The 13,594-nt window shown below is 36.9% G+C and overlaps 1 protein-coding gene across 5 annotated transcripts in view; it reads right to left on the minus strand.

Annotated features, from left to right (window-relative positions):
• NINL (ninein like) overlaps nt 1-13,594 on the minus strand; it is a 36,920-nt gene that overhangs the window by 2,378 nt on the left and 20,948 nt on the right. For 4 of the 5 annotated variants that reach the window (XM_087931184.1, XM_087931175.1, XM_026695967.2 and 1 more), the window contains 7 exons: nt 11,153-11,306; nt 10,267-10,376; nt 9,261-9,604; nt 7,152-7,253; nt 6,351-6,420; nt 4,015-4,299; nt 2,077-2,289 (listed from right to left, as the gene is read on the minus strand). In XM_087931184.1, the coding sequence (XP_087787310.1) occupies nt 2,077-2,289; nt 4,015-4,299; nt 6,351-6,420; nt 7,152-7,253; nt 9,261-9,604; nt 10,267-10,376; nt 11,153-11,306 (1,278 nt within the window). The remainder of the gene's footprint in view (nt 1-2,076; nt 2,290-4,014; nt 4,300-6,350; nt 6,421-7,151; nt 7,254-9,260; nt 9,605-10,266; nt 10,377-11,152; nt 11,307-13,594) is intronic. The other variant, XM_026695969.2, reaches the window with a different exon arrangement.

Here is a 13,594-nt window from a genome sequence, read left to right on the forward strand (position 1 = left end):
TTTGGGGGGGGTCTTTACTATTAAGCAATTGCCAGCACATTAAACCATAATTTAACATCTTGGTAAAAAAGCAGCTACTGAGATTGATTTGTAGATTTTTCTCCTGAGGAGAGGAAAAGGAGAATGTACCAGCCTGAGGCTTCCCTCAGGATGAGTGAAACCACATTGCTACTGTGTGGAGATTCTCAGTCATCCAGTCATTGTTGTCCCAAAGGTGCTTTTTTCAAGAAATAACTAGACTTTTGTTTTTTTTTTTTTGAAAACATTTCACTTCTTATCCAAAAAGCTTCTTTAGCTCTTACTGGATGGTGAGGAATGGAGGGATTTATATTCCTTGCAGACAGCTGGTCATTTGCATTATTTTTAGACAGTTGTTGAGGCCACTTGGAGTTTATGTCCTCGTGTTCACCTGAGTAGTGTAACTGGGTGTGGGGCCTTAGAACTGCTGAAAAGACTGGATATGATGTCGTATCCCTTCCCCTCATTTTGAGGGGGGGGGCTATTCAATTTTGACATAGATGGCATCTTTGAACCTTCTTTGAAACCAGCAGTCCTCTGTCCAAAATGTGGATTATGCCGTCTTTAAAAGTGTAGCCTTTGTCTTTTAAATGCAGATGGACTGATGGATCTTGTCCTGATGGGTTGGTTCTCCTGTGTTTATGAAGTGGTTTTGTTTCCCCAATGTACAGATCTGCACATGTCTCACTGCATTGTACTGCATATAACACATTGCTCAGTTTGTGTCTGGCTGTTTTATCCTTGGGGTGGACAATCTTCTGCCTTAGTGTATTCTTGATTTTAAAGTGTGCACATATGTTGTATTGGCTAAAGGTCTCCTGAGCTTTTCAAATATTCTTGCAACGTATGGCATAACAACATTGCTTCGTTTATTTTTCTCTTCTTTTACTGTTATGGAGGAGTTACTGCTGGATCTTTTTTGGAATTTGATGAAGGCCCACACGGGATAGCCACTGAGGGCTTCCTTGATGTGTTTTAGTTCTTTTCCTTTCTCATATTTACTGGTAGGCAGGCCTTCAGCTCAGTGATGTAGGATTCCGATAACTCTCATTTTGTGCTCCAGTAGGTGGTGAGAATCAAAATGTAAATATCGATCTGTGTGAGGAATGAAACGTCTTTAAAGAAAAACAGGAAAATCCAGTTGTCTCTTGAAAAAAGCACCTTTAGGACACATTGTTTCTGGTTTACTTTTAGCTTAGTGTATTGCATGAATTGTAGTTGTAACTTTTGTTTTTTGTTTTAATTTTTTGTTTGTTTTATTATATATAACATGTAAGCCAGAATAAGCTTGAAAGTATTGCAAGATTCCAAAAAAGAGGGGGCTTTGGGTTGCCAGATTGGGAGTGCTTTATGAGTTGATAATTGTATTACCAGGCCTCAGTACTTACATGGGTGAAAGAATGGATTAATCTGAGGCATAAAAGACTATTAACTTTAGAGGGATAAGACCTTCCATTAGGTTGGCATGTTTTCTTATGGTATGGGAAGAATACGATACAGTAGCTATTTTCAAAGACACTATATTAGAAATGCACTGTTATCAGTCTGAATAAAAATTAAAGAACAACATTATCTGAAAATACCAGTCTGGCTTTGTATAATGGAAGCATTGATACATACTAATGTTATCAATATGGAAAAAATATAAGATATAAAGATATTTTGAATGAAAAGGGAGAATTAAAAAGTAAGCAAGAACTGAGTAGTCAAGGGATAGATATAGCATGGTGGCCACAAGTGCAGATACAGTCTCGATATGAGAAAGATGCTAAAATGTATAGTTTTAATAAAGAATTAACAGAATTGGACCAGATATTAATTGGAATGGATGAAAAATTAATAAAGAAAATACATAGCTATTAATTAAGCATCAAATTGGAAAGTGAGCAAGTAAAGGTAACTTTTGGTTTAAGCCTTAGAGGTGTATTAATAGGCTCACTATGACCTATTCAACAAACCATGGTAGAACAAATCAAGCAGCTTATTTCTATTCATCATACCAGCAACTGCATTCTTGGTAGGAACCTAAAGGAGGGCTAAAATAAATGTCCTTCTTACTTGATAAATAGCCAGTTGCCATTTCATTTGTTCTGTCTGTAAGTTTAGATCTCCTTGCAACTTTCTGACTGTTTTCTGTTCTTCTGCCAATCTGGTTTCAAGCTCAACTAAATGGTCCTTAGATACTGTATTGTCCATCTGGGTCTTCAGCTGTTGCAGCTCATGTGTGTGCTGAGACTTGGCTTGGCTTAATCTGGTGTTAGCTTCTAACAGCTACATTGCAAGAGAAAAAGACAGACCAGCACACTAACATTAGCAATACTGCCGAAGAAAAATCTAGCAATCACTCAAGATATTTGCATGCCAAAATTCATTCTAACAGTCAATTCCACTCAATATGTAAAATAAATGCTAATTTTTAAAATTAACTTTCTATCTAAAATTAAATTTGATGTATAATTTATTCTTATTTGGAAACAATTTCTAGATTACACAGTTCAATACATGGAATATTGCTACACCCAAATTTGGATTCCAAGATTTGTATTTTAATTAGGCTTTTTGCCTAACATTATTTACAATATTCTTTTAGTGTACAGATAGTCCTCAACTTACAATGAGAATGGAAACTCGAATTTCTGACACAAAGTGACACAACTCCATTACTTAGCAACAGCAATCATATCAATCCCAATTGCTATTGTTAACTGAATCCCACAGTTGTTAGGCAACTGCCGATTTCCCACAATCAGTGGGCAAGCCAGGAGGAAATTGGAATGACCAAGGCAGGTAACTAGCTGCTCTTGTGGGGGAACAAGGTGTGTGGGTTTGGGGGAAGTTCAGAGGTGATATGTGGGAAGCATGATGCTGGAGGGTAGGTGAGCAGGTGGGAGAATCTCTGCATTGGACTCTAGGTGTGTGCAAGAATTCCTCCCATGTCAAGAAGGATACGCAAGACTGCATGAGAGCGTGACATGATATGCACAAATTAGGCTCCATACAGAGGGGTGTGTGCTGGCATTCATGAGAGACACAGGTCAGGATGAATGCACGGGATACAACAGTATATGCAAGAGGGGCCACATGGGTGAGAGAGTATGTGGGGTGCACAAGAAGTGCTGTATGGAGCGAGGAGGGTGCATGAGGATATGTGAGGTACAGGTCAAGGAGGGTGCAGAGAATTGCATGAATAGCCAGTGCAATGTGAGTGCAGAGGGGCTGGGTAGTGTGTGTTGGTGGGGAAGACTTTCTTGGAATGGCGACCATGTGATTGTGGAGCACTTGGCAACCAGTCATACATGTGTACAGGTTTCCCAAACACCCATACTACAATCATGTGACTACAAGAGTGCTTGGGTAGCCAGAAATCCAAGGTACTCACCATTCCTTTGTTGCTGTTGTAACATCAATCAGTTGCTGAATGAGTTGTTATAAATTGAGGACTGTCTGTATTATTATTTACGTTATCTTTGGCAGCAAATGTACCTCAATTAACTAAAGTATCATAAACGTACACCATATTAAAAAGCAAAACTAAAAGTTAAAATAGACAAAATAGTCTTAATTCATGATTCCATAACAGATATGTTATCTAAATGCTGCCTTGGTTTGGCCAACATAACACAGATTTTTCTACATGAAATACTAAACTGCTTACTAAAGCCAAGCAGTTGTTTGATGTCACAGGCAACATTTAACACTTGTGGCAAAGTAGGTAGGGCCACATCATACAGAGATGGGAATTTGGGATTAACTGTTTCTCAGCTGTAATGTGGCTATTGTAGCACTTACACTGGTTTTCATCTGCCCTCCACTGCAAAATAGTATCTGCAATCAGTTTTTAGAAATCATTACCAGGAGAACTAAAACAGCTGCAAAAGGAAGACTGAATGTTTGCCTGCAGCCAAGAGGCCGCAGATTGTCCATCACTGGAGTACAACATTATGAAGTGTCATATATATTTACAATGCAGTGACAACTCTCCTAGATCAGCCTTACCTTTTCCTTCAGCAATTTCAGCTCTTGATCTAGCAAGTCCTTTTCTCCCTGCCATGTCAACTGCTGTTGAAAATGCTCCTTTTTCATCTTAGCAGAGGCCTCCTGAAGTTGTTTGGCTATCATAGTTTCTTGTTCTTTTTGGCCCTCCAATTCAAAAAATCTCTGATTCAGTATCTTGACTGTTTTCTGACTGGCTTTATTCATGCTGCTTAATTCAATGTATTCATGACTTAGCTGATCAGTCCTGGTGTTCAGCTGTAAGATTTCCTCTTTGTAGCATTTGTTCTGAAACGACTTCAGGCATTCAGTGTTGTGACATTCATCACAATTACATTTGTGCATGCACAAAACAAGATTATAAATTATACAAAGGATCAGATAGGGATTTCCTAGATCCAAGTTATAGACAAACAGGGAATGTCTTGAAACAAATGTGTTAAATTGCTACCTTTCTCAGAGAAAGAAAAGGAGGAAAGAGGAAAACTCTTCTAGAACTAAAGGATGGATTGTTTTTTTAAAAAAATACATTCTGAATTTTTGGTGGCAGGGTGAATAATGTAAACCTATATACAAAGTATTAAAGAAAAAATTATAGTTCTGAATTTTGTAGCTGTGAATATTTTTAATAATTAACTTTTGAAAGTATACAGTGATAATTTTTGCACTAGAAATTCAAATAGAGTTCATCAGACAGCTTTACTGGGCAACAAGTTGACTGTATTGATATAGAATCCATTAACCCATTTAATCATGCGTTATTCAATAAACTAAATCAACCTCAAACACTTTATGGCTTAATACAATGTGCAAATCCAGCCAATGTTTCTCAACTGAACCTTGGTAGCATTGATTACATGGATAAGATTAGAAGTACTGATACTCAGATTATCCAACCACTTTCTAAAGTTGCCTAATTCTTGTTAATTTGTTTGTGTCTGGATAATTATCACCTGCTTTAAGATGCAGGAAAAATAACTGCTGAAATTTATTGAGGAACTCAGCAATAAACCTTATATGCACGCAAGTTATTTTTTTCATAAAGTCCAGTACTATCAACCTTTGGGAAGACCCATATATATTGCATGTAAAAGGTCCCTGGTTCAATCCCTGATAATGTCCAGATATGACTGGGAAAAGCTTCTGTTTAAATTCCTGGACAATTACTAAGACTCCCATTTGAGGACATTAGCCAGTTTCCATATTTCAATAACTGGCAGAAGTTCTTCATGATTTCAGGTACAGATCTTTCTCATCACCTGTTACTGAATCCTTTTTTTAAAAAAGTGCCATAGATAAATCATGCAAAATATACAATAATTTCCTCCTTCTAAAATGTCCCCCGACACATCTGGCAAACAAATTACAAATTAACCATGTCAGTCTCATATAAAGAAAACTTACACAAAATGGTTCATCGCTGGCACCTACCTCCTGCGAGACTGGCTAAGATGTTCCCCAACCTACCACCCAACTGTTGGAAATGTAACTACGCACAAGGAACATATTTTCACATGTGGTAGACTTGCCCATATGCTCAGAAGTTTTGGAAAAATATTAGAAATTGGATTTTAAATATAACAAAACAAAATTTAAAACTTGAACCCGAAACCTTTCTGCTCAAGTATGATAGATTTAAACATGGAGAAAAAATATCAGTATTTAATTTTGCACATCATAACTGCACCCAGAAGAACCTACGCACAAAACTGGAAACTGTCTTCCATTCCTTCAGAGGCTATGGTAATTAAAAAATACATGAATGCGCTGAGATGGATTGTTAAAAAATAAACAAGATAGTGACTATTATGAAATATGGAATATTTGGTATGAGTGGTTAAAGAAAAGGTAATATTTGATATTTGGATAAGTTATAGAAATAACAGAAGATGTGCATTTAATCATAAACTATATAGAGAAACTAAAACATTAAAAGAATGAAGGAGTTATATAACAAGGCAGATCACGTCAATGATAAAGAAAAAAAAATTAACCATTGCTCAATATATGCTGTAAAATGTATATATGTGTGTGTGTGTGTGTATATATATATATATATATATATATATATATATATATGAGAGAGAGAGAGAGAGAGAGAGAGAGAGAGAGAGAGAGAGAGAGAGAGAGAGAGATTTGTGTTTTAAATGTATTCAAATAAATGTTTTTCCTAGAATAAAATTATTAAATAAAATGAAATGAAATGTCCCCCTGCCCTGTCTGCCTGTTTTTGACTGAAATTTATAACTTCTTGGCTCTGTTTTGAGCTTTCTGTTACTGCACTGTTTCAAATTCAGGCTCTGTGAGAAGGCAGATCAAGTGGTACTCTAACTACTTACCAAGTCATTTAATTCTTTTATTTCATACATCATCTTCTCTCTTTCCATTTTCAATTCATCAATGTGCTTTCTGAAAAAAAACATTAACTGAAGCATATTTTGTGCATCGATATTATAATGAGATTTGGAATCACTCTAGAAATTCTAATGGTCTTTCACGGATCTACTCTAGCTCTATAATTCTTGTTTATAACAGTGAACTGGCTCAAGACAGGTATAACTGAATCATGTCTAATTTTGAGGGAGCTGGCAGTATTCCCAAGTACCCCTTTGGCTAAGATTTCTAACAAACAATGGGTGTTTCAATAGGATGAATATTCATGGAAAAGGAGACTAAAGGTAAACATCTGCTGCCCTACCCACCTATCTCTCTTGAGTCAATCTTCAAGTTGTATGTTGAAAGCCTGTGCTTTTATGAAACCTAGGCTAACAATTGCTATACAATTCACATTTCTATTTTTCCAGTATTAACTGAGCATCCCCTATTTGCAAAAGAATATTATACATAAAGTATATTTCACAGCATTATCATAGTAAGAAACAAAGTATTTTCTGAACTTGTTTCCTGGAGTTCAAATCTAAAACCTAGGAACTGCACCAGATTAGGAAGGACTGGCATAGCCAAATGGCATTTCTTTGTGTTATGGTTCAGCAGCTAAGCTGTGTGTGTCTCTTTGCGACCTCAGAAATAATAGCATTTTTCAAATTTTAATTTCTCTCCTCCCCTTGCATGTTTCTCCTCCTAAGTTAAGGCATTTCATATGCAGAATTTAATATACAAATGAAATGAAAAATACTTACCTGTGCTTTTGGTTTGTGTCACCAATCTCTATATCTCGCTGACATTTTCCAAGTTTATTTTTTAAGAAGATATTGTCTTCTGAAACCCTGTGTAGTTCCATTCTGCATAGCAAAAAAGAAAAAATGAAATTGAATTTGTTCAGGCTATAAAAGAAACTATTGTGGTAAGTTAGACACCATTTTTGTTGGAAAATGGACTAAAAATAAATAGAAGAAAATAGAAAATAATTTTCAAGTAGCTAAAAATCTACCAAAAGGAAAGTTATAATCTCTTTCCTGAAATTATAGATAAGAGTAATTTTACTAAATCACAATTGTTTTAAATAACGTATTTTTGGATAAAACTATTTTTAGCTACATCTTTTGCAATAAAGTACATTGCCAAACCAAATATGATAATCAGATGTTATGTACAGATTTTGTGTCTTAAAGGTTAAATGCTAAAAATGCCATAAGCATTAAGAAGCACTCTGTTCAAACAGTATCAATATCTGTGTGGCAAGGTGACGTAGCATTACATTACTAATGCTAATGTCCACCAAAATCTCTTGTCCTTGCTAATAATTCCCAAAATAGCTTTCCCTGACAAGGTAGTTCTAGATATATTCCAATTCATTCAAATACAGAAAAATTACTGGGATCTTGGTATTTTCTGAGCTGGACTTTTTTCTGTAGAAGTTTCTACAGGTGACATCACCAGTGCAACAGAAAGTGAAGTCTGCTTATTCTTTACATAAGTCTTAATTTGCCAGTTTTGTTTGGCCTGTTTTTTTTTTCCTTAGTGGTTCCTTGAGTGGGGTATTATTTCTTCCTGATTGTTGGACAAAATGATTTTTTTCCACAATGTGTAAATAAATTCTGGAATTCACTACCAACAAACTCACTTTCTCATGCACTACTAATATCACCTATTCAGATAACAACCATGCTTAGAGAACACCAAAGATCCAAGCCTGAGCTACATATATTCAATATTCTTTTAAGCGAGAATATATAAAGCAGTAAACAGTTGTGGATCTTCCTTTAGACTTCGAGAGAATATGGTTTCTCCAAGATTATTTGTGGAAACTATCTAATCTCAAGGAATTGTACAATCTTTAACCATCTCAGTTTTGTTTTAATGATTACTGACACCTCAGTTCAGTCCCGTCTGGTTGACCTGACACATATATCTATTTTTCCATAGTCCTAGAAACTGAAAATAACAAATTTAGTAATGTGAAATGAGGAAGGCCAAAGTTACCATACAGACTTGTTTGCTCAAATAAACCTCCTTTAGCTGATAGGGTGTAGATCTGGTAGCACTATAATTCCCAGAATTCTCAGCCAACCTGACTGAATAGTTCTAGCAGATACTAATGAGAAAGGAATACTTCAACTGGCCGGCTTAAAAAACCTCTAAGTGCTTTATAGAATTAATTATAAGCTAAGATAGTCACTATATGCATAATTTTAGGAGCCACCTAAAAAGGCAGCACATAAATGCACATAAACAAATAAAAGATAATTACTGTGAACTGATTTTTGTTATTTTTGAAAATATTCAAGCTAATTAGGTTGCATATAAAGAATAACTCAAAGAAATACCAACTAACAACTTTCTAGTTCAGATGATCACATTTCAAAAAATAGCCCCATCATTTTGATATACGATGAAAAGAAAAGTGTCTATATGTAGTTATACAAAGTTATCTTATTACTAAAGAAATATAGCTATAGCTATAGCTTTTTATTCCTGTCTTCCAATGCTGTATCAGCAAATGGTAGCACCTGATATATCTTGGCTAGGTTTTGAAGCCAAGCAGGGTTACGCCTGGTTATGCAACCAGGAAGATACCAAAGAATGTCAGGGCTATAGACTGAGAAACTGAAAAACATTCTAAAAGAAACCAGTAACAAAGTTACTTTTTTATTATTGCCAATCAATGAGTCCTCAAACACCAGAAATTATGCTTGAGTTGAAGCAGTTTTTTACCTTTTATTTTCCTTTTAAAGATTCAACTTCACATATTAACATAGCAGATTTTTTCCTACATATGCATAAAGAACTACTATTAGTACGTACTGGCAAGTACCCATATTTAGAATCCTAAGAATATGCTTCCAAACCTCATAAAATGTATCTCCATTTCATGCTTCATCTTCAAGTCATCTTCCAATCTTTCTCTTTCCTGGGCCAGCCTCTGACCTAAGTTTGATATTTCTTTAGCATAGAACTGCTCCATTTCTGTCCTCTCCTTCTCAAATCTCTTCATTTCTTGAATAGGATCTAGCTTCTGAACCTGGCTTTTCAAACCATCAATCACTTCCTGGCATTTCTCATTCAGTTCTTCCAGGTCATTCTTTTGTTCTTCCAATTCACTAATCTTGATCTTGAAACTTTGCTCAATATCCTTCCTTTCTTTCTCAAAATTATTTTTTATTAGTTCTATTTCCCGTTCATAGTAATTGACCTAGAACAGTAAATTTTAATAAAATCAGAAAACATTTCAAAATATTTATTTAAAATTTAAGTGATTTACTCACCCAAGAAATTTGACATTTCCAGTGCATGGAATTTATATACAAAACAATAGCTATCTTTTTAAAAAGTGTATCTTGTTTTTCTAGAGTTTGCATGGTTTGCATGAATTAATTTAAAATGTGTTATCAATTTGTTTAAACCAGGGTTGTCAAACTCATGTCGTCACGGGGGCATCACGTGATGTATCAGGACTTTTTTCCCCTTTGCTAAACTGGACCTGGGTGTGGCCAGCGCGTGATGCATGTGGGCTGTGAGTTTGACAGTCCTGGTTTAGACCATGCCTGCTCTCCATTATAAAATTACACTCAGAAGTCCTTTTACAGCATGGCTTCTATAATACGACATTTATTAGAGTGATTTCAAAATGCTAAAATGAACAATTAGCTCAAATAAGTTTATATAAATCTTTACTTAGATTGGAGAAATGGTGATTGCCATTCTACCAACAAAACTTAGAAGACTATGAATAACTCAAGAGTGCCTCTATTGAAACTACTCTGTGGAGTTATTACATGCAAAAAAAATGAGTTCTGCTGATTTTAAGTTCTGTACTTGTAGATTGGATATTAAGTATTGAGTCTTCCTGCTTACCTTGGTTTCTAGCTGTGTTTTTATAGTTCGATTCTGTTCTTTTAAGTCTTCCACCAGAAGTTCTGTTTGTATACTTACTGAATAGGGATCAGATGTTATGAAAGTGTCATCTGTGAGTAAATGTATTATTAGAAAAACATGGAGACAAGAAAACTATTACTGATTCACCCCTAGCTACAAGAGTAGTGGGTTAAATCATGGAAGCTATATTACAAAAGAAAATATCTAGGAGAAAAAATAACCACAGCCCTAAAAAAGTTGTTTGCAAATACCATAGGGTCCCAGATTGGAAGAATTAAAAAAAAATTATAAATTATATTTTTGATACTGGTATCTTACTTATAAAGGAACAGATTGGATTAGATTAGGCTTATTTAAATTCTATGGTGCTTGGGAGGTTTTTAGACAATATATATGATTATTCATCCTTTTGCATTTTGGCCTGTGGTTGGTAAGTGCTGGTATGGAAGAAAATAATCATCCTTTTCAATGTTGTCTTAGAAGAAACATATTCAATGATTTAATATAGTAAAAAACTGTTTTAATATTAAAAGAGAACTTGCAGCCTTCATCTACTAGCTGTAGACCAGATCAAGATTGGATGCAATAAATAGTAAAATAAATGCATCTTTTGCTTTAACACTGAATTAAGCAACAGCAGTAACACAGCAGTGTCTGAGCTCAGCTGGTCTCCTATGAACTGTTCAGCTGTTCATATGTTCTTGCATGAACAGTCTTTCCCATCCAGATGAAGTCCAGATGTGTTGAATCATTTTCTAGAATCCCTCTATGTGGACAATTCTGGGAGTAAGCATGCAATACATCCAGATTTCAGCAGGATGCAGAAAGTTGTTCTGAAGAACCATGCCTGATTTGCATTACTCACCTATAATGCTAGCTTTTTCATTTCCAGGTAAGAACCTTTCTCCAGTGTTGTTAGTCTTCCTTTTGCAGCTTGGTAGGTTAGGCTTGTTTACATGCAGCAGGGATCTCAGTTTTTCCACCTCCATCTGCAGCTCATCATTCTTGTCATGCATTTCCTATAAGCAGCCAGAAAACAACAGTGAAATGCACAAAACAGATGTATGTGGTGGGATGAACAGCAACTTCAGGGCTTATCCATATTTGCTTATAATCATTCTGACACAAATGGGATAACAATAGAACTGTTACCTCCAGAATTGTACTTAAAAACCTCCACAAAGAAGAGAGAAATTCAGCAACCACAAAACAAGTAGCCATAGGTTTCATCTAAGTCAGGTGTATTCAACCCACAGCACATGGACTACATGCCGCTCTAGACATCTAATTGGGGAAACTGCTGGAATCCTGACACTAATAATGCAACTCCACAAGGTAATAAAAAATGAAGTTTATTATTTCTATACATTAAGAATATTACTTATTGTATATGAATCCTAAGACAACTCCTCTTCAGGCAAGCCAAAAGATTGGACAACCATGATCTATGTTCTTTTAAATACAAGTGGTTTCATGATAAGAAATATTAGTTTAGGCAAGTTTTCAATGGTTTGAACCATCATCTGTTGCAGAGTCTTCAGATAGGGTGACTGAATCCTTTCAAGCTTCTAGACATGTTGATATCACACATTTCATTGAATCAAACAAAACAAGATAGAAGATAGTGAAAACAACACATATTCAACTCCCTGTAATATACTTTATCATGGGAGAAATGGTAACAATATTGCTTGAAACAAAGGTAAATACACTGCTCAAAAAAATAAAGGGAACACAAAAATAAGACATCCTAGATCTGGATGAATGAAATATTCTCATTACATACTTTGTTCATTACATAGTTGAATGTGCTGACAACAAACTCACATAAAAATTATCAATGGAAATAAAATTTAGCAACCCATGGAGGTCTGGATTTGGAGTTACACTTAAAATTAAAGTGGAAAAAAACACTACAGGCTGATCCAACTTTGATGTAATGTCCTTAAAACAAGTCAAAATGAGGCTCAGTAGTGGGTGTGGCCTCCACGTCCCTGTATGACCTCCCTACAACGCCTGGGCATGCTCCTGATGAGGTGGCAGATGGTCTCCTGAGGGATCATCTCCCACACCTGGACTAAAGCATCCCCAACTCCTGGAAAATCTGTGGTGCAACGTGGCATTGGTGGATGGAGCGAGACATGATGTCCCAGATGGATTCAGGTCTGGGGAACAGGTGGGCCAGTCCATAGCATCAATGCCTTCGTCTTGCAGGAACTGCTGACACACTCCAGCCACATGACGTCTAGCGTTGTCTTGCATTAGGAGGAACCCAGGGCCAACCACACCAGCATATGGTCTCACAAGGGGTCTGAGGATCTCATCACGGCACCTAATGGTAGTCAGGCTACCTTTGGCGAGAACATGGAGGGCTGTGTGGCCCCCTAAAGAAATGCCACCCCACACCATTACTGATCCACTGCCAAACCGCCCATGCTGGAGGATGTTGCAGGCAGCAGAACATTCTCCACGGCATCTCCAGACCCTGTCACGTCTGTCACGTGTGCTCAGTGTGAACCTGCTTTCATCTGTGAAGAGCACAGGGCGCCAGTGGCGAATTTGCCAATCTTGGTGTTCTCTGGCAAATGCCAAATGTCCTGCACAGTGTTGGGCTGGAAGCACAACCTGCACCTGTGGACATCAGGCCCTCATACCACCCTCATGGAGTCTGTCTCTGACCATTTGAGCAGCCACATTCACATTTGTGGCCTGCTGGAGGTCATTTTGCAGGGCTCTGGCAGTGCTCTTCCTGTCCCTCCTTGCACACAGGTGGAGGTAGTGGTCCTGATGCTGGGTTGTTGCCCTCCTATGGCCTCCTCCATGTCTCCTGATGAACTGGCCTGTCTCCTGGTAGCACCTCCATGCTCTGGACACTACACTGACAGACACAGCAAAACCTCTTGCCACAGCTCGCATTGATGTGCCATTCTGGATGAGCTGCACTACCTGAGCCACTTGTGTGGGTTGTAGACTCCGTCTCATGCTACCACTAGAGTGAAAGCACCGCCAGCATTCAAAAGTGACCAAACCATCACCCAGAAAGCATAGGAACTGAGAAGTGGTCTGTGGTCACCACATGCAGAACCACTCCTTTATTGGGGATGTCTTGCTAACTGCTTTCCACCTGTTGTCTATTCCATTTGCACAACAGCATGTGACATTGATTGTCAATCAGTGTTGCTACATAAGTGGACAGTTTGATTTCACAGTGTGATTGACTTGGAGTTACATTGTGTGTTTAAGTGTTCCCTTTATTTTTTTGAGCAGCGTATACAAACAGGAGTGAATCAAGCTGTAAATTCAGTGA

The sequence above is a fragment of the Pseudonaja textilis genome, chromosome 1 (genome assembly GCF_049901715.1).
Source record: "Pseudonaja textilis isolate UNSWEBS1 chromosome 1, rPseTex1.2, whole genome shotgun sequence".
NCBI lineage: Eukaryota > Metazoa > Chordata > Lepidosauria > Squamata > Elapidae > Pseudonaja > Pseudonaja textilis.